Genomic DNA, 21,920 nt, shown 5'->3' on the forward strand with positions numbered 1-21,920 from the left:
AATACTGAGTCTCTCCAGTAAGTCCAACGCAGTCAATTTCCCCCTTCTTTATTGAAAAAGACCATTGTTTAAAGTGTATATGGTGCGATTCCACTGTTTGTAAGCTCCTTTCCTTGACTGATTGGGCCAGGACCTGGAATCACAAACACTTCCCTCCAGTCCTGGCTTAGGCTTTGTGGCTAGGCAGGACGGCCACTCCCCAAAGCAGAAACAACCTTCTCCCATCTGTTTGCACAAGCAAAATCACGGGGCAGGTCCTGACTACCATGGATTTTTTATTTCATAACTAGATTCCCACCCAAGAGGACATTCCCACTTTTCAAATTTGTACCTTGCACATCTCTAGGGAGTGCTAGTTACTAATCTCTAGGGAAAAGGCAGTGACACAGCAGCCTTTGGGGAAGTTCTTCACTGAGGCTGAATAGCAAAAAACAGCTATCCAGACCTTTCTACTAGCTAGCTAATCTGCCCCTCAGTGCAAATCTATAAGAAACAGATGGGATTCTGTTGGGGAGAGGGGAATTTTTGCATTGGAAACTGATGAAAAAAATGACAATTCTGTTGAGTGCCCAGGATATGTACCATTTCAGCTGCTGAAATACCTGGATAATTTTAGGAGCAAGTGTGTGGTTAATGGAGGATGAGAAAGCATTCCGTTTGAACTGCTTCAGCATTGCCAGTTACGTGAAAAAATTTTCTGAATTAAGATTACTGGCCAAGTAAAACAGAAACTCTTACACTGTGAAGTTAACATCCTAAACAACACTCAGTTAATGCTAAATTAAATATCTCTTTGGGAGAAATCACTATTACATTCTCTGCAAGCTGTTTAAAATTCTTTGGAGTTCCAGGCTAATACATGGGATGCCAAACATACACATCCCTTCTCCCTTCCATAAAAAGAAAAAAAAAAAAGGAGGAAGGAAGAAAAGAAATAAAAAAAGAACGAATCAAGATAGAGGTAAATTTTCTAAATAGAAAAAGTGATTGAAGTTAGCATAAAAATTATACTTAAATATTATTTTAAGTTCTGGGCAATTCAGAAACAACAACCTCTCTTTCTATTTATTTTTTCCTACCAAGATTTTATTGCAAACATGAACATTATAGATAAACCTTTAAAAATCTAGGGCCAAGACTATTTAGGACATTTGAGAAGGAAACAGACCTCCACATTCGGCTTTCAGGCTTCTATAGATGACCATTACCTGAAGGTTACAGACATTAACATTTTTTTAATGTATTTTTTATTGAGGTATAATTTGCACACAATAAAATGTACAGTTTTTTTTTTTTTTTTGTGGCCACACCACTCAGGCATGCGGAACTTCCCCAACCAGGGATCAAACCCACGCCCCAGCAGTGGAAGCGCGGAGTTTTAACCACTGCACCACCAGGGAAGTCCAGTGTACAGATTTTTATGCGTACAGCTCAATTAATGTTAACAAATTGTGTACACCAACGTAATTACCCAAACAGGTAAGATATTCCCCTAGCCTAGAAAATTCCCTCATGCCCTTTCCCAGTTGATAACTCCTCCACAACCAGGGGCATCCACTGGTCCAATTTCTACCACCCTAGATTAATTTTGCCTGCTCTAGAACTTCATAAAATTGGGATTTTGTAGTATGCATGTGTACGTGTCTGGCTCTTTTCACTAGGCATAATGTTTTCGAGATTCTTACTTAATCCCCACAGGCTTACCCTGTTATAGAGAGCACTGCCCCCACGTTACAGATGAGCAGACTGAGGGTCAGAAAGTGTAGAGATTTGCAGCAAGTTAACTTAGCTACACTGGGCATGCCCAGTCTAATGGAGGGGACACTGGTTTTTAAAATCTCCATCACCACCCTACCCGTTCCCCATGACCAGAGAAAAAGTAAGATCACCAGAGAATGCCCAGGATTCTAGCAAAGAGGCCCTTCCACCTTAAAAAAAAAATGGCCTGTACTGGGGAAACATTTTAAAATCTAAAATACAGAGGTCAGAATAAACTTTTTAAGATTCAAGAGGGGGGAAAAAAGGGAAACAGTCTCATAGCAGGCGACTGACTATTTTGAAATGTAAGAAGTCATACAAGATGAAATAAAAATACGATAGAAATGTTGGTCATGCTGGTATTAAAAGTAGTAAGATGTTGATGATTTAGGCCTCCGAAGGCTCCTTTACACGCGTTGCTATTATCTCGCTCAGCTGCTGAAACCTGCTGTTTTAAAGGCAGGAGAGTGGAACATCCCGAGATAGCACCTGGGTTATTTATCATTATGTATAACCCTGGTACACTCTATTTTATTATGCTGCCTTTAAAAGGAAGATAATGCAAGTATGGTTAATTTGTTTCTCTTCTTTATCTATACAGTGTCGTGACCCATCACGGCTTTGTCCCACGAGATTTGTTTTTCAGCCCAAAAGAAATCCACAAGAAACTCTCCCTAAAAATTCCATTAATAACCTCTTTCAGCGCATATAGGTTGCAGGGTCTGGAACTAAGAATGTTTTAATCTCTCCAGCAAAACAATGTCTCATAATGATGTACAGGACTATTGCTGTACTGATGAAGAATCATACATAATTCAGCACCTTTCACTTGGCACCACTGTGATGTCCTCATTAGCCGTGGCTCACAGTGTCTGTCAGATGGTGTCCATGTGAACGCAGGCATTATATTGTCTTTGAGATGTGCAGCTGCTTCCATGACACTGCCAGTATATAAAAACATGACGCCAGTTTGTTTTATTTAGTGCTAAACCTTCCAGTTTGTAAAAACAAGGCTGACACAGAGCCTGACATGAGGCAGTGAAAATAATTAGCTCTCATTTTCTCAGCCTCCTATTTCCTTCTCCCTGCTGTGTTCTCTTTCCACTAAACCACCACATGTCAGTCGAAATGGGAGGCAATTAGTGGGCTCATTTCAGTCCCCACAACTGTGCTGAAAAGAAAGTATTTATGATGGCACAATGAACAGCTGAAAGATTAAATAACATTTGCCTTTTGAAAAGAAAATGACTTCTAGCTAAATGGGCAATTTTTGATTATTCTCAAACAAGCTTAGAGTAGTTGGTTTTTAAAATACAAGAAAGGAAAATGAGTCATTTTTAGGTGAAAGAATCAAATAAAACTTGACACAGTAATGCAAATAACTCATGTTTTATTGCAAAATATGTAAATGCGTTATACCCTTAACAATGGCTTGTGTCTAAGGTCAGGGCAGACTGGTGCCAACCAGACACCAGTGGAGATAAGGTTGTTCTGTTGCCTTCTGGGGAGTTGTTATTTGAGTTATGCTTGAAAAAAGGACTTTAGGGATGATGTTAAAATAAAGTGAAACAAATCAAGTGAGATACACTTTCATACGATGCATCACACACTTGACTACCTGAAATGGTTCAGATGTTAGTTGACATGTTTGGAAAGGGCTTCTTTCTTTCTTCATTTTTAAACTGTATTTGAAATTGGGAGGTACAAGGTATTCATCTTGGAGAAAAAGAATAGTAGGTCTTCCTCTTGATTTTTGAATAAATAAGAATCTATTCTATCTCAGACTGGGTTTCTTAACCAATATAGAAAGTGGTCTCGCTTACCTAATTACTGCTTAAATGTTTTTAATGCTGGGAAATGGGCTGCAAATAAACTTTCACCCAAGACCTTCAAAATACAAAAACAGCTCTTATACCTATTAGATTCTCCTCCTACCTCCCATGTCTCCAGAAATGACTCTAAGAAATACAATTTTTGTTTCTTTTTTTTAGAAATAGAGTTTTTGGGAAAAAAACCCTAAACTGTCCTAGTTAGCAGGCATTGTTTATTCTCAATCCAAATCCTAATGTTGATGTGGTTGTCACACATCTTTGCTTCCTAACATAGTGGTTTTTTTTTGTGTGTGTGTGTGTGTGTGTGTGTGTGTGTGTGTGTGTGTGGTACGTGGGCCTCTCACTGCTGCGGCCTCTCCGGTTGCGGAGCACAGGCTCCGGACGCGCAGGCTCAGCGGCCATGGCTCACGGGCCCAGCCGCTCCGCGGCATGTGGGATCTTCCCGGACCGGGGCACGAACCCGCGTGCCCTGCATCGGCAAGCGGACTCTCAACTACTGCGCCACCAGGGAAGCCCTAACATAGTGCTTTTAATTTCATTCCAAATAATCTGTTCTTTTACAGTTGATTATTTCCAAGATCTAATTTTTGGTTCAGAATACACAAGTCACTGTGAGTTATCAAGGCCTTCTCTCTGCAGAACTTACAGTGATTCCCAGAGACTTTTCAAAACCTGTTTCTAAAAGCAAAGATCTCTGTTATTATCAACAACTGCGCCTGTCATCATAAAGTTGCCAGTGATGGCTGTTACAACCGTTTTAAAAGGCAGTCACAAATTTAAGTTCTGTTTCTCTGTTTGTATAATTATATTCTTACTTCCTACAAACTCAAATCCTAACTTGTGATTCATACACTGTGGTCAGTGTAGCTGTATGAGCCAATAGCCACCCAAGGGGATCTAAGCCAACAGTGGGTTCATTGGGAGCCTGGAACACTCTCTGAGCTAACTATGCATTTTAATATAGCTGGAAACCAGCAATAATGTGTTTGCAATTTATTTAAACCTATGTTTCATCAGGTATACTTCCTTGCTACTCATGATTTTGAAAGGAATTCATAATCTTGATTAAGAAGACTAAGAGTGATCCAATCTGTGCTGGAGCCAGCCCTCATGAGCTGATTGCTTTCATCTCTTCCCAACTTCAAGTTCAGTGATGTCACATTGGCAATTTGAAATTGGCCACGGTAGGAGTATTGACGACATGGAAAGCTGCAAACACTACAAGTCAGGGCTGTTTCCCCAGTTATTAGACATTTTCTGGCAGGCCATTTCTACACATGACTATCAACCCATCAGCAAGGATGTACTGGACGCCTCTCCCAGTTTTGTTTTAGTTCTATAGGAGGCTGCCTGACCTGTTTGACGAAGCCCATCGGCAACGCGAATTGGAAATCAGCAGAAAGTCATGTAGTCAAATTCTGAACTGCATTTGCTCCTTTGCTGTCAATTAAAATTTGTATTTCTTACAGAACCCTACCACTGCAAGCTTATATACTGAGGCACACAAACACATGTGTGTGTACATGTATCTTTCCCCCCAAAAATAGCTGGTCATGGGAAATAAACTTCCCTACACTGAATTTTTCATAAACGCAAGACATATCAAAGTAAGGCAAAGCAGGGGCTTCCCTGGTGGCGCAGTCGTTGGGAGTCTGCCTGCCAATGCAGGGGGCACGGGTTTGAGCCCTGGTCTGGGAAGATCCCACATGCCGCGGAGCAACTAAGCCCGTGAGCCACAACTCCTGAGCTTGCGCGTCTGCAGCCTGTGCTCCGCAATGGGAGACGCCACAACAGTGAGAGGCCCACGCACTGCAATGAAGAGGGGCCCCCACTCGCCGCAAGTGGAGAAAGCCCTCGCACAGAAACGAAGACCCAACACAGTCAAAAATAAATAAATTAAAAAAAAAAAAAAAGTAAGGCAAAGCACTGCCTTTTAGTTCTTCCGAAATGTACAAAAGGTGTTGACTTTTTACTTCCTTACAAAATCCTTTGTGCCCTGTTATTTTATTCATGTTTATCTATCCATTTATAAAAACTCCACAATAGGAAAAAAAAGCCCTATTTGGCAGTTTTTAATATTTATAGTGCTTTGAGGAAGGGCCTGGAGATTCAATTAAGTTTATTAAATGCCACATTTTATAAGCAATCTAATAGAGACGTGAAAGCACCATAGTAAGTGGGAAGTATTTGTGAAAAGCAGCATTTGTAACCTATAGCTAAACAACTGGAGAAGCAGAACTATTGACTGAATTTCTTCAGGTGGGGAGTGGGAGAAGGGGGCCAGGTGCCAACAGTGACGGACGTAAGGAGGGAGGCGGGGGGGGGACGGAGAAGCCTTCTATTCCGATGGGGCCAGTTAGTGCTGCTTCCACCCCTTCCAAATGTCCCTCTTATTTTCTCTACCTGGTTCGCTTGCCCCTTCAAAATGCCTCTCGGAAGGAAATCAGAAGAGATGGTCATCTGGAGGGAGGTGGCTGGAGTCTGGAAGCCAGTCTCTAGTTAAGGGTCCACTGGAGCCAGGGTGTCGTTTCCCAGGCTTCTCCCCTAAGCTCATCTCTTCTCTACAGCTGGTGATCCACTTAGACCCAAGGGATCCCAGCTTCAATCAGGTTTCCTTGCCTCACTGGGGAGAAAAGGGACTAAGGACATGAGAGAAAAGTCTGTGACTGTCCAGCACACACAAGGAATGAACGGCTCCTCGGAGAGTTCCCTCCTAACTCTGCTTTTGAATTTTTATGACACAAAGTCTCAAAAGGAACTCGGTGAGAAAACTCCTGGGTGAGTTGATAGTTTATTCCTTGGCAATTTGAGAATCAATGTTCCTGACTGGTGAGCTTATAAGAGATATAATAATAAACTCTATGCAGCTGAATATTTCAATAAAAAAGGGTGGTCGCCACCCTGGGGAGCGCATGAAGCTGCCTGAGATTCCGGAAGCCGCTTTCCTTCTGTAGCAAGTCAAAGGCCTTAGATTACAAAATGCAAGGCACTTTCCACACGAGACAAAAATAGTGGTGGTTTAGTATTAACTGATCAAAAAAGGTGTTTGCCTTTTTATTACCAATACACCTATATTGGGGGATGACGATACTTTTCAAAAAGAAGGAGTATGACACCAGGGTTGAGCCCCTGGGCTGGACCTGCCCCTAACCAGGTAGGAACTCTGGGGGAGGAACTTTTCCTCTCTCCTCCTCAGTTTCCTCCTGGGCCTGCAGGGATACTGCGCCCTATGAGGGTGGATTGTAACAATTACACCAGAAAAATGTTTGCAAAGCACTTGCCACGATGTCTGGCTGAGGTATGAAATAATAATAATTACCATAAGCATTTCAAGCCCTTCGCCCAGGAAACTTGAGCTGAGAAAGACCCAATTTCTGCCAATACCACTGTCAACTTGGAGGCTGCCTCAATGTACATTGTTATTCAAATTAAGAATTAACTTGACTCTTTAGAAATGGGTCAGGTAAATGGGTAAAACTCATTCTCAACTTCTTATTAATTTAAATTTTCAGGGAACCCTTTTGTCCAATTATTTCCCCTGCCAGGTTGTCTCAAAAAAGGAAAGGAAAAAGGATGTTTGTTTCATTTGTGGATGAATTCTTGAATTCCATATGGTGCTGGTGTCTGGTGAGGGCCTGGTCATCCCGAGGGGTTGGGGGCGGCAGCAGAGACTAAGTTCATGGGCAGGGGGTCACGCAGGTGCTCTGGGCTACTGGAGCAGGCACAGGCTCCCAGACGTGAAAGGCTTTCCTTGGTCTGGTGAATCACCCTCACTTATATGCCATAATCCATCTAGTTGTAAAATGAGGCTAAAAAAAGAATTTAATCTGAATTCTTTGACCATAAAGGTCCACAGGTCTTTCTTACAAGGAAAGGCTTTATTTTCTACATATATTTGTATATTTGTGGATAAGGTCACATTTCCATTGTTTCCTCTTAGTAGGCCAGTTACTGAAACAACAAACCAATTTTAAGTGGTAGCTAACTGGTGGTCCTTTTCAGAGGCAATGGGAAAACACAGCTACTATTTTCATGATAAAGTCACTGTCATACATTATTCCCAATGGCTGCCCTCAGAATATATCTTTCATTTTAATTGTAAAAGAAAAGGTGAAATGGTCAAGCGAATCTCCCTGATACACAAACTCAGGTTTGGAGAGAACTTCCAAAACCCCAGTGTTCTCGTGTAACTTATTCTAGTCATGGAGACGGGGGAAAGGCTTCATCTTTTCTGTGAAGATGGGCTTATGGGAACTCAGTTAATTGGGATTTTGAGGATGACCTTTTTTCTTGGGTTCTACCTTGAAGGGTCAAGGTAACAAGGTTTTCATGTGGGGAATTTAAATTTCAATTTAAAGCACATTTGTGAGGAGATATTTCAAAATGTTAGGTTATAGTCTGACATAATTGGGTAGTTTAGACCTGGACAATAATTTACTCTAGGATTATTTTGTGGAAGTTTCCAGATGGCTTAAATATCTTGCGCCAGGCATTAGAGCTTAGCACATGTTTAATATACAGGTGATGATGAAGATGTAATTTCTGGTCTCAGCTCCGTCCTCTTACCCTAGGCTGGTAACATGCTTTCTCTAATCAAGGATGACAATACCATGTGCCTTATGTATCTCACAGAAATGCCAAGGGGGATAAATGAGATGACATGATGAAATAACTTGAGCTCTTCAGAAAGAAGGACTCTCTAAGCATAAGTTTTAAAACATTATATTCAGAAAATTATTTGCAAACGACCATGAGCCTCTTCGAGCTCATATTCTAAACTCATCCCTTCCAAAAAAAGCTTTTCCTGGGAATTCCCTGGTGGTCAGGACCCTGCACTTTCACTGCTGAGGGCCCAGGTTCAATCCCTGGTTGGGGAACTAAGATCCTGCGAGCCGCGCGGCGTGGCCAAAAACTTTTTAAAAATTTAAAAGAAAGGAAAAAAAGCTTTTCCTGATTAACCTCACCCATTCCCATCACTTCTTTATTCTTTTAGCACCTTGGTGTTACATCCGCATTGTATATTTCACTCTCTTTTTTTTTTTTTTTTTGCGGTATGCGGGCCTCTCACTGCTGTGGCCTCTCCCGTTGCAGAGCACAGGCTCCGGACACGCAGGCCCAGCGGCCATGGCTCACGGACCCAGCTGCTCCGCGGCATGTGGGATCTTCCCGGACCGGGGCACGAACCCGTGTCCCCTGCATCGGCAGGCGGACTCTCAACCGCTGTGCCAGCAGGGAAGCCCTATATTTCACTTTTGATCTATTGCATTATAATGTCATCTATCCAGCTGCTCACCTTAGAAACTGGGTGCCGTCCTGGCTCCTCTCTATCACCCCAACTCCAGCTAGTGACACAGTCTGATCAGTTCGGTCTGATCAGTTCCGTCTCAGTGTCCCTGGACACAGGGCACTTCCATGGCACTGCATAGCCTCAGCTCCTTGTTCCTTTTCACCTGGTTGTCTGCACTGCCCCACACAGGACTTTATCACTCTATCCCGAGCCCTTTCCAAATCATCCTTCTCTGTGCTTTTGAGAGATCTTTTTAAAACGCAAATAGAATCCTCTCTACTCCATGCTTAAAACTCTTCAAACGCCTTAGCTCAGCACATAAAACAGTTCTTTTTCTGGTCTCCAGCCACCATTCTGGCCTTAACTCTCCCCATGCTATTCCACCTGCTCCATGTTAAAGTCGCCCCAGAGGGAGCGATGCTTGAGTTGAGTTGTGAGGTCCTATAGAAATCAGTCCAAAGAAGAGCTGCCTGTGTTTTCCTGGCTTCTGAGCTTTTGCACATGCTGTTCCTTTTGCCTTCAACGTCTTCTCCCTACCTAATAACTCCTGATGGTTTTCAAATTTTAGTTCAAGTATCACCTCTACCAAGAAGACGTCAAGATCCTCTTCTGACCCCTTTCTACATCACTTCAGTGCTCATCCACTGTGCTTTCATTGAATGATGTGCATGATGTTGTAAAAAATGCATCGTTCTGTATTAAAACCATTCACTGATCTTGTCTACTTCTTCCCATAAACTGTGGGTTCCTTGCAAGGCAGTACTATACTTTTTTACTTTGCATTCTGAGCATCTAGCATTGAGCCAGACACACAGTATGTCCTCAGTAAATTTCTGCTGAGTGAATGGATGAAATTATTACTCTGCATGGGTGACCAAGGATCAGCAGACAATCGAAAGTTGCAGTGACTTTAGGCCTTATGGATAACCAATGACTCAAGAAGTCTATACCATCATGGTCAAAACCAGACCACTATATTTGGTCTCCAATATCATTTATAGCTTCTGATTTTTACTAACTATGTATATATTCAGTTTTCCACATTAACAAGTCATTTCTTTGTTAATTGAAAATAATTTTCTTGGTTGAGATTACCCTTGACAAGTCTTTTTCAGGAAAATTCTTCCCTCTTCTTTTACCCCATCCAAGCCATAAAAATGTTTAAACACACTGGGACTTCCCTGGTGGCGCAGTGGTTGAGAATCCGCCTGCCAATGCAGGGGACACGGGGTCATGCCCCAGTCCGGGAGGATCCCACATGCCGCGGAGCGGCTGGGCCCGTGAGCCATGGCCGCTGAGCCTGTGCATCCGGAACCTGTGCTCCGCAACGGGAGAGGCCGCAACAGTGAGAGGCCCGTGTACCACAAAAAAAAAAAAAAAAAAAAAAACTTTAAACACAGAGCACTCATAAATAAAGTACCATAGAGTTGAGCATCCCAAAGAAGGCAAATTAAAATGCGCTGTTTATTTGCCATCAGATGGACCTGGGGTGCCCACAGCTACAGAATCTCAGGATTGGAAGGGCCTTTGCTTATTGTTGGAGAGGAACTTACTCTCCTGCCCCCCTTTCTGGTAGCTGCTTCTAACAACAGGCATGAATAGACAGTGACCCGTTCACAGAGGGAAAAGAAAAGTGTCCCTATACCAGACACCTAGAGTCAGAGCAGCTTTCACTCAACCAAGTTCTGTGGCCCAAACTAGCGAGGTTAAGATTTCCATTCAGCAAGAGCATCAATATACCTGCAGTGGTGCAGGTAAAACACTCTGTCCAGTGTCTAGAAAGAGCATCTTTTTTTTAAAAAAATAAATTTATTTATTTTATTATTTATTTAATTTATTTATTTATCTTGCCTGCGTTGGGTCTTTTGCTGCTGTGCACGGGCTTTCTCTAGTTGCGGCAAGCGGAGGCTACTCTTCGTTGCAGTGTGCGGGCTTCTCATTGCGATGGCTTCTCTCGTTGCGGAGCACAGGCTCTAGGCACACGGGCTTCAGTAGCTGTGGCACGCGGGCTCTACAGCACAGGCTCAGTAGTTGTGGCACACGGGCTTAGATGCTCCGCAGCATGTGGGATCTTCCCGGACCAGGGCTCGAACCCGTGTCCCCTGCATTGGCAGGCGGATTCTTAACCACTGCGCCACCAGGGAAGCCCAAGAAAGAGCATCTTTTGAAGCCCCTGGTAAAACTAACCCCTTGCAACAATTTCCAATCATTCCCAAGTGCTGGTTCCAGGAATGACCTGGGGTAAGCATGGTTTAATTAGTGAGGGCCAGTGGGCCAGCTGAGCCCCACAAGCTCTCCCAGAGTAACGGGCTCATGTTGTGAGGAGTTGTTTTTACAAGGTCTCTTTGCAGCATCAAAGGAAAGGTACCAATAGTGCAGTAGTTAAGAGTTTGGTTCTGGGGTCAGAGAGGCCTGCATCAGATCCGTCTTCTGCTACTTGCTAGCCATGTAACCCTTGGACAAGTTAATTGGCCTTTCAGAGCCGTAGTCTCCTTATTTGTAAAATGGGGGAAAATAGCACCTACATCTGAGTCCTGTATGCCTGGAACGTGAGTGGTCAATTAATAGACGTGATCACTATTACTGGCTATTCATAGTAATCCAAAGTAACAAAAACCTATTATGATTCCAATTCATGTGACACCTAGCCCACGTAATTAGCCCAGACTCTAAACATAACATAAAGTAGCAGCCTGACTGAATGAGATTTGGTCAAATGTCCTGCCACCCCATTTAGCGTTGATAATCTAGGTTTCCATTTTGCCTACAGTTCCATTCTTGCTGTTGTTCTACTCTCGATATTATAAAAGTGATTCCCCTTAAAAAACAAAGAAACTGGAATCAGGAAGCTGTGACGCCAAGAAGCATAAACAGTTACTCTAGTGTCCGTGCCCCCGACCTTGACACTGCCCACTGCCCACCATGGTTTGCAGTGTGTTTCCTTGAGGGTTTGGGTGGCCTCACACAGGGCTCTTCAGCTGAATGAGAACGATTCCTAGATTGGCTTACAGAGGCAGCTGGCAGCCTTTCAATTAAATTCTATTTTATAAAGTCTATAAATTTACTCAGAATCATGTTACCAGCTGGTAGGGGGTATATAAAACCACACAGTTCCAGGAGAGAAAAAGAGTAAATTAGACTGAAATTGATCCAAAGGATTTAAAATATGATTTACCTGTAGGCCAGTCCCTGGTTTCAAGTGAAAACCAAAAACAAGTTCAAGGTTCACTATTTTTTCCTCATTTTCTTCAGGTTCACCTACTGAGTCCTGAAACAGAAAACTAAGCACTGTTTATACTACGTAGTGTTTTTACTTTTACTTCTCATGTAAAGGAGACGATTTCCCAGCACTAGTTTTTCCATTCTAATCTATTGCTTAATTTTTGGTTATTTTGGAATACACTACAAATTCCAATTACTAAAAGCAAGAGGAATGACATATTAAGCCTTTGAGAACTTTGCCCAATGATTTGTCTCATGCACTGCAAACTGAATGACACCATCTTACATTTTTCACAATGCATCTTGCATTGTGCAATTTTACCCCAGAAATGCACTTCGTCCCTGGAGATGCACAGAGACTTCACCTTGAGAGTTTCACAACACTCAAGATATTTACGCCCTAATCCCAAAGAAGAATTATGCAGTTCCTAGAGCATCTGTGGATAGAGGGCCAAGCAGAGGAACAAATGAATCTTCGTGGGCTTAGAGATGGAAAACCAGAGTTGTTGGTGAATGAGAAGAGTTCTGTATATTGTTTGCAAGTATCTACTAATTTTATAGCAAACTATGCTGTATACCTTTAGACTATATTCAAAATAGTATGTTAAATATACTAATATGTTATTCAAACAGTAAAACTTCTACCTCTCAATGCAAGTGGCAATCCAGAGCTTAGCGTGTGAATTCCTTCAGCGGCTTCCATGTCGGACAAAGGTCTCCCGAGCCAGGTGGGAGGCCAGAGGTCCTCACCTACAATGTTAGCACTTATATCCTCTAGCCACTGAGGTGACATGTGTTGTTCTTATCATGACTGTATTGTTAATATTTCAACTTGCAGGGAACAAGGTTGTTCCATTTATGCACATCCTCAGCTTCACTCAAAGGGCCTTTTGTTGGACAGATATGATTAAATTTCACTTCAAACAACGGTTTCCGACATTGGCAAATTTAGGTGTGGATGTGGCTGGTACATATGTCAATAAAAGTAGCATATTCTCGGTAAGAAAAACCTTCCTTACCTTAATGAGTGGTGGGAAGTGAAACAAGTTTAGGTAATCGTGGGTTAACTTCTCAATGGCTGACTGTAAAAAAAAAACACAAGAAACCCACATGACTTTATTAATGATCCGATAATGCCAAGAAAGGATTAAAATTATTGTGCACATATAAAGGCATTCTTTATTTACGTAGTTCGCAAAATACCTTGGGGATGTTAATATCCAACATCTATTGAGAATAAACCTGGTTGTTCAAAGTATTATAGGTAGTTTATAATTATTTAATGGAACAGGAAGATATTTTAAAGATGTTTAATCTCAGAGGAAAAAATAAATAAGACCGTTCTTCAAATACTGGTAGAGTATAGTAGTGATAAGTTAATATTCTACTGTACAGAATGCAGTTGTCACCCTGAGTAATTGTGGGAAAAACAACAAAGAACATGAATATATCACCAGAGGCTCTCATTAGAGCTGAAATCTCACTAAAGGGTTTACTGCATTGAAAGGGCTTTTCTGTGGGTTTGTGTCCAAAGCTCCCTCCCCCAGTGGAGGACAAAGGACTCTTAAAGGAAAGGAGGACAATTTAAATTATGATTCTTGTTTATACTCATCAGGTATAATCCAGCTTTTCTGTGAACTGAGCATATCACATAGAGAGTAAAAAAGTACTGATGTAAGAAAAATTAGATGCATTTTTAAAAAAGTGAAATGAGGGCTTCCCTGGTGGTGCAGTGGTTGAGAGTCTGCCTGCCGATGCAGGGGACACGGGTTTGTGCCCCGGTCCGGGAGGATCCCGCATGCCACGGAGCGGCTGGGCCCATGAGCCATGGCCGCAGAGCCTGCGCGTCCGGAGCCTGCGCGGCGCAACGGGAGAGGCCACAACAGTGAGAGGCCCGCGTACCGCAAAAACAAAACAAAACAAAAAGTGAAATGAAAGCTGTTGGCACATCATCCAATAATGAGCACTTATTGGATGTTAGGCTCTATTCCTTCTTCAAGGCTCCTCCACAGAGGGCTTCCAGGCTCGGGTGAGGAGGACGCCAAGACAGGCTGAAAGGAACAACCAAGTAGCAAAGGGCAGGTGGACAGACCGTCCACTTTGCAGTTGTATAATCGACCATCTGTAGGCTGAGAGACTCACTCGTTGAGAAGGCGTACAACAATGCCCTGCCTTCCTCAGTGAGACCGCAGAGAATGGAGGGCACTTTCTCACCCTCTGGATGGGTGTGTGTGTGCGCGTGGGAAGCACTGTCACAAGGACCAGGCGGGCTCTTCCAGTCTGGAGGTCCCCTTGCAGCGTCCCATCCCGAATGGCCCAGCTTGAAGGATTCTTTATCCTCGTTGCCCCGAGAGTATATGCAGGATGCTCCCAGACCTCCCATGGAAAGGTCTGTTTCCATGACCCTTTCCCCTCACTCTTTCCCTCTCATGTAAGCTTACTTGTCAGAAGTACCCAGGACCCAGCTGAGTTTAAGAGAGTGTCACCTGGGGGCCAAGCCCCCCACCCCTGCCCACCCCTGGGGCGGCCACTGTAATAGGGTCCTGGCTTTGGCAGAGGTGTAGGGCCCGCACGCCTGACTTTTGAGACCCACCCCCCCAGGGACTGACTGTCTTTCTGTGCACACACAGACTCTTCCAGGAGGGAGTCTGCGGTCCCCGCAGATGCTAGCTACGCCCCTCCTTTGGAGCTCAGGACAGACACTCCGCTCCCAAATGCCAAGACTCTGAATTAAGAGAAGTTGTATATACACGTTTTCTCTCTTTTCTGGGATGTAAATTCCTTAAGGGCAGGATTCTTTGTTTCTTCACAGGCCCAGGACTGTGATCAGTAGGCATCCACTGGATTTGCTGAACCATAATCCGTAAGTTTGGACATCGCTTGCTCTAACGATACCAACCAGCACAGAGGGGCACTTAGACTGTCCTAGGCTGGGTCTGGGAATATTTAAATCACAGAGGCTGTTGAGGAGCTATCACAACTCGCCACCCCTTTTCCTCCTGACTGTTCCTTAAGGAACGAGTCCTATTTCAAAGGCAGGAGAGGGGAAGGGGAGTTGGGAGCATCTTTTTGGCATCTGCTAAATGGGACAAGGTTGATCAAATCTCTCTCTTTGAACCCTGAAACTTCTCTGTACCAGAGAGAAGAATTTTTCCTACTGTAGCCCATCTAAGCCAGCGTTGCTTTTCAGGACGGATTTGCCCACAGCTGGAGGTTGAGATTAAATTATTTACCATCATTTAAGATGTATGTTTATGCATGAGGTTTCCTGCCCATCTTGTGAGAGGGAGCAGGTGGTAGGTTAAGGCTAAGCCATCATCTGAAGGGTGCTGAGGGGCTGTAAGGATGTTCCTTATGTGGCTTCAGGGCCCATAGGACAGAAGTGGATGTGTTCTCCTTGGACCTCAGGGAGGATTTCCCTGAAAAAGCCTGGTATCAGTAGCTCCAACTGAGGCAAAGGGGAAAGTTGTTGGCAAGTTGGTAGAGCCTTTGTCAAGATGTGGATTTGGATAAGAAGTTGCTTTTTCTACATTTCCTTCCCTTTAAAAAAAATACTTATTTTATTTATCTATTTATTTTCGCCATGTGGGGTCTTAGTTGCGGCCTGTGGACTCATAGTTGGTGGCATGCATGCGGGGTCTAGTTCCCCGACCAGGGATCGAACCCGGGCCCCCTGCATGGGGAGCGCAGAATCTTACCCACTGGACCCACCAGCGAAGTCCCTACATTTCCTTCTTTATTCTATTTCTCTTCTTTCTAACCTGTGTCCACCCTTCCATCTACCCACACTGGGGTTGAGGAGGTTTGGGGCGTAAACTCGATTTCATTGTAAGATCTCTCTTGAAACAGACCTCTGAATAATAACAAGGTGCACACAGATGCCAGCAAGTGTTATTTGGTTTGAGTAACTAAAAAGCAAAACAAAACAAAGAAACAAAAAAACAGAACTGGTTGCTAAACTACAAAAAAAGCAACAACAACAAAAACAGAGGTTTAGCTTCGAAAGTGTTTAAGGGACTTCCCTGGTGGTGCAGTGGTTAAGAATCTGCTTCCCAATGCAAGGGAGATGGGTTCGAGCCCTGGTCTGGGAAGATCCCACATGCCGCAGAGCAACTAAGCCCGTGTGCCACAACAACTGAGCCCATGTGCCACAACTACTGAAGCCCGTGTGCCTAGAGCCCGTGCTCCACAACAAGAGAAGCCACTGCAATGAGAAGCCCGTGCACCTCAAGGAAGAGTAGCCGCCGCTGGCCGCAACTAGAGAAAGCCTGCGCACAGCAACGAAGATCCAACACAGCCAAATAAATAAATAAATAAATAAATAGATTTATTAAGGAAAAAAAGAAAGGAAAGCTTTCAAGACTGAAGTTCTGGGGGGAAATGTTAAGATTTCCTGAGAAAATGAAGGATAAGAGTACACATAAGGTGGTGTCTGTTCTGGGTAAAATTTGGAAGATTGCAGACTTCACTCAGTCTGTGGACACGTTCTGGCATCGTTAGGGGTCCCTAATGGATATCCGGCCTCTCTGGCCTCAAAGCAAGTTGCCTCCTGCTATTGCCGGGTGGGCTGGCAGCTCTGCAGGCGCACACGGCTTTAGTGCCGCACGACGCTTCTTCCCACACTGAGGCCCCTCCACAGGCAGAGCCCTGCCGCCAAAACACCTCCTCCCCACACCCTTCACCCACTTACACCTCCTGGCCCTTCAGCTCTCAACTCCATAACTTCTGCACAGAAGCCTCCCCTCAGCCCAACCTCAGCTCTCCTTTGTGGTACTTCTTACAACTGCCATGTTACCATTTTTGCATGATTAATGACTGTCTTCTCCACTAGACTAGAGACTTCCTGAGGGCACGGGGGCTCTATGCAGGTGTATCCAGGTGACTTCTGCTGGACCAGGTATTAACCCTCTGTTCTGGGATTATGAAGAGGGAGTAGGGGTCCCATGGGGGCAGCAGCTAACGATCAGCTGGTATGAAGTATTTCCACACTGTGACCACCAGCTCAGCCTCTAACGTGACACACGACCTACTCCACAGTAGGAGCTCAATAAAGGTTTGCTGACTGAATGTTCTCCCTTTCTGAGGTACCTTTAAATGGATGATATGCCCCTTGGAGACGATGCCCATGTCTTTCAAGTCTTCTTCCTCGAGAAGAAGCAGTCGCTTTCCTGTAATGTTGTTTTCCTTAAACAAGTTCGCATATAGGCTCATCTCCTCTGAAGTGTCACCTGAAGGGAGTGATTAGAAGACAGAATAAAATTAGACTCAATCACATCCCAAGCAAAGTTAACTCCATGAATTAAGAAGGTAAGCTTTTCCACTTGCCTTTTCTGACGAGCTGCTGAACCCAAAAATACTGTGGAAGAGAGGACATATATGGTTTTGAAGATTCATTCATGGTCAGTGGCCAGACTTAACAGTAAAACACATAGTTTTTCAATGGATTAAAATACCTTTAATTCTTGCTAAACCACAAAGGGAAAACAGAAGACTTTCTCTTTACTGTTTTAAAACTTCAAGGTTTCAAATTGGAGACATCCTCCCTTTGGGGGTCTTGGACCCTTGAAGGACCATTGGTTTTCCTCCTTATTTGAAAGATATTTAAAAATCCTTTCAAGAAGATTCTTACTTATAATGCTTTTTCCATTCATGTGCCAGTGGTCCCCTGGGTTGTTGAAGGGCACTGGTTTACCCAGGAATTGTCTGAGTGAGAGGGACCACACGGCAGTGGACAGAAAGATGGATAAAATACGTCCTCTGTTCTAGGCCTGGTCATGAAGTAGCTTTGTGGCCCGAGACAAGTTCAGGTGTGGAGCTTCCTACACAGAATGAGGTTGGACCCAGCAACCTCAGTCCTTGAATTTCCCTTGGCGTGTGTTTACCGTAGCCTCTCACACTATCCAGGTGAAGGGAGACAGAATGGGGGGCCACACCCAGGCCCACCCATTCTCTAGGGAGCCCTTGACCCTGGAATTTTATTTAAATGGTTTGAAAACCACTCAACCTCAGAGCAAAGACTAAAAATAGCTTTTAGAGCTCAGTGCCTTTTAAAACATTTCTTCTCAGATGAGAAGGGCCAACTTTGCAGCTGGGGATAAAGGGGTTCTATGGAGACCTGTGAAGAGGCGAGCCTAAGTCCTCTGTCCTTGTTAAGCAGGGCTGGCAGGAAAGTTAGAATCACCAGGACTCAGGGAATGGGAAATAGAGGTAACTGGTGCTAGCGTACTTCCCCTGCAGCAGCCACAGAGATGAGCTTATCTGAAAGCAGGATTACTTCACCAGAAGACCAAGGGCTTGGGAGGATGTGCCCTGGCCCAGAAACCAGTTGAGTCTGGTAAACCTTCCAGAGACCTTCCCAAGAGTTTCTAATAATGAGTTTGACTTTGGGGTACCTAGTCTATTTCCTGGGGTGTGGGCCTGCTGAGGCTGGCATACAAACTTTTATTTTTTCCTTTTTCATTTAATGAAACCTTGAACTTATAAAATGGACCTGGACAGGCAAAAACCCCTGAGGTCTCTGACCGAGAATTCTCGGACCTGTTTTTCACTTAAGGAAACAGATACAGAGATATAACAGGCTAAGCAGGATTGTTCCTCAGGGTCTCTACCCAGACTGTAGGGTGTGGGATTTCCTTTGGACTTAACTAGTCTGTTCACATCCTCCCCCAAACATGGGGCTTCTCCGGCTCCCACTTCAGAGAATGTCTGGGAGCTCGGGTCTATTCCTTCTTGGGAAGGTCAGAGTAAAGACAGTAAAATGAACAGGGCTAAGGCACTGCCTCTACTAGTTCTTTCCCCACCATGGTTCAAGTCCATCCCTGGTCTTTTGGGAAAACTTAAGATCAATTTTTTCCCAAGTATGTTCATTTAGTATCCTGGATCCCCCCTTTAACTGGTATTCATTACTGTATCCTGGTATACCTTTCAGAGCAAATAGGGAGGTGGAATCCTCTTGTAAGATTTGAAGAGATACTTGCTTTGCTCGAGGCCTTATTTTAAATCATTACTGCATTAAAAATAGAAAGACATGGAATTTGTCAACTTCTCCTACTTAACACTTTCCTAAGGCCCAAACCCCTCTCCCTGTATTTTTAACTTGTGGACAAATTTATGAACTACCCGCCCAGGTTAAATGACGCATTAAAAGAAGCTGCTTACCACATCCTCTTCTGTCCACGCACCAATCTCAAAGGAAGGCAGCAGCTGCATGGGAAATATGAATGAAATGGAAAAAAAGAAGGAATATTATCACTGTCTTTTTGGTTTATCCCCACACTTTTCAGTATTTTAGCTCTGGGCAGCTAAAACCAAGCAGCTCTGGCTTGGTTCCTCCTGCAGGTGGCATTGAATGGAAACCAGTTTTCCCAACCGTTAAGGAATTTCTCAGGGTTCCAAAGATGTTGCCCACAGAAGCCAAACCACCTCTCAGTAACAATTCATTGTGCTTGGTGAGCCGTGACAATGGGACTCTGCACATCTTGGGATTTTCCACTCTTTGTACTTGGCACACTGAGAGTAGTTTTACCTCCCATGAGAAGGCCTTGGCAGTCAAGGAATTTCTGACGTTTGTCAGATACCAGAGCCGTCTTCGGAATTCTCAGTCAACACGAAGACCGTTTGATCATTAATGAAAATTCCAAAGCAACCACTTGGTAACCAGATGTTTTACATGCTTATTTTTAGAGGGGAATTTCTAAGTGTTTAAATGTCTCAGTTGCACTATATTTTTAAAACAAAATATTAGAAGGACACGTAAAATTGGAGCCGTCCTAAGGAACCCAGGTTGCAGAGTTGCTCTAACTAAAACTAAACTAAACTAACCTCCCTCCCTGGCAAGTATACAAACGTGAATGACAACTTTGCAAGAGGACTCCTGCCTGCCCATTTTCAGAGCCAAAGGACTACTCGCTTCAATATATGCTCCATGGCCACAGACTAAATAAATACCTACGTAACGGGAAGAAAAATCTGTGTCTTGTGACTTGAATTAGTTTGCTATAGCCATTAGTTTTAACCAGCTTAACTTGCCAACATGGTTGGATTGCTCATGAGGCAACATGGCAAAGTGTCTTTCAACACGTGTTACAAATAGTATTTTTTGTGCGAGTTGAAAAAAAAAGAAGTTGGATTTGGTTACTTTTACCATTAGTGTAAACATCAGAGGGTGGGTGAGTTAATCCTTCTAATCTGCAGGTATTTTAAATTCACATGCTCAAAACCTTGCTAGGAAAGGCATGCCTCTGCCTTCAAGGAGCTTCTAATTTAAGGGGGGGTAAAGTAGGTATGGACTATACCTTGGGAGGAGTTCAAGGCCACCTTTAGTTTCCTCAGTGCCCATCAGAGTGCCTGGCACACAACACCTGGTAAATTTTTGTTGAACAGTTTGTTGAATGAGTAAAACTGAAGGGTGCATTTACTATGATGCTAAATTCTCTGGTATAGAGTTCAATGTCTATGGCTATACCACGGAAAAGGGAGGGTTTCATAGACTACCATGGGGGATGGAAGGCATAGTGGCTTGAGCTGGCACAGCAGGGCTAGAAGAGAGGTGACTCCTGGTGAGAAGCAACAAGGCAAGACACTGGCAGTGGTGGAGGCGGGACAGGAAGGAAGGACGGGCACGGCACGTTTGTTCAACGGGAGCTCCAGATACAGTGTGCGCGTGTCCAAGGATCAAGGGGAACTGCAGCCAACTCTAGGGGGCCAGGCAGATTTATTTAAAAAACCCACTAGTTACAATAAATCTGAATGCATAGAGTTTGAGACGTACAGATAAGTTGCAAGGGTATAAATCGCTACCGCCCTATATGTACTCGGCTACCCTCATGTGCTCCGATTCCCACAGGACTGCCCCTTCCCTCCTCTGGAATACCTGGCGTTCGCAGTCACATGCACTCACCTGCTTTAATGACGCAGAAACGAAAGTGACTTGAGAAACAGGATCTAAAACTGAACTTGAGCAAAGAAAATACATGACAAGTTTTATTTCTTCACGGGGCAGCTGGATACAGCTGCAGAAGCGTCATTTGCTTTTCCCATCACAGACTCAAATGTGAAATAAGGAACTTGTTTGATTAGTTTAAGAAACGACAGACTGCTTTACTTTACAGAGCCGTTTAGGGCTGCATCAAGGCTGGCTTTTAGAAGAAGTGAGGGTGTATGGAATGTTTTGATTTGTATGTAATTCCCAAGTGTTGTGCTGAACAAAATTGATAAGTATTTCTTGCATAAAGGTCGTAAAGGAAACAACTAATCAAAGCCAACATCTTTGGTTTTCACGTCCGAAGGAGAGAAGAGTTGACTTGTGCTCTGAGGGTGGCTCACCAAGATGACGCCAAGGGAAAGGCGCTGGATTCAGTGTGAGACTTGCTCCGGCAGGATTCTTGCATGCTGCTGGCAAAGATTAGTGAGAGGAAGGCTGGAGCCAGGCATGCTTCAAGACGGTTTGAATTTGGCAGAACAGGGGAGAAGAGTTAATATCTCCAGCCACAGAGTGGCTTCCTATTTCCTCTATGTCTGCTGGACCTTGTTAACATTATCAGTGTATCTGCTATAGGGTGAGTTCTAAGCTTTTCTGTCTCTCTTTGGGGATTAAAAAAAAAAAAATCCACCTTGTGACTGCCCCATCACTTTACAAATTCATTATTTACACTCCAATTGATTTCAGGAGAGAAGCTCACACTCACGGTCATGCGTGTGATAATGATTCCTTCAAAGGTTGTTGGGAATCCAATCTAACAAAGCTCTGATATACACAATGACACATAACAAAGGGATTTACTGTCAAAACATTTATTGCAAAATGGAGTCTTAAAACAAAG

General features: G+C 43.7%; 1 protein-coding gene across 1 annotated transcript in view; it reads right to left on the reverse strand.

The window, feature by feature from the left end:
• The window catches only part of MAP3K20 (mitogen-activated protein kinase kinase kinase 20), a 172,500-nt gene that overhangs the window by 19,314 nt on the left and 131,266 nt on the right, over positions 1–21,920 (reverse strand). Inside the window, exons 12-16 of the mRNA XM_060302237.2 lie at positions 19,258–19,302; positions 17,425–17,455; positions 17,188–17,327; positions 13,119–13,181; positions 12,053–12,145 (exon numbers count right to left, since the gene is read on the reverse strand). Coding sequence (XP_060158220.1) covers positions 12,053–12,145; positions 13,119–13,181; positions 17,188–17,327; positions 17,425–17,455; positions 19,258–19,302 — 372 coding nt within the window. The remainder of the gene's footprint in view (positions 1–12,052; positions 12,146–13,118; positions 13,182–17,187; positions 17,328–17,424; positions 17,456–19,257; positions 19,303–21,920) is intronic.

Source organism: Globicephala melas, chromosome 7 (assembly GCF_963455315.2).
Source record: "Globicephala melas chromosome 7, mGloMel1.2, whole genome shotgun sequence".
Lineage (NCBI taxonomy): Eukaryota > Metazoa > Chordata > Mammalia > Artiodactyla > Delphinidae > Globicephala > Globicephala melas.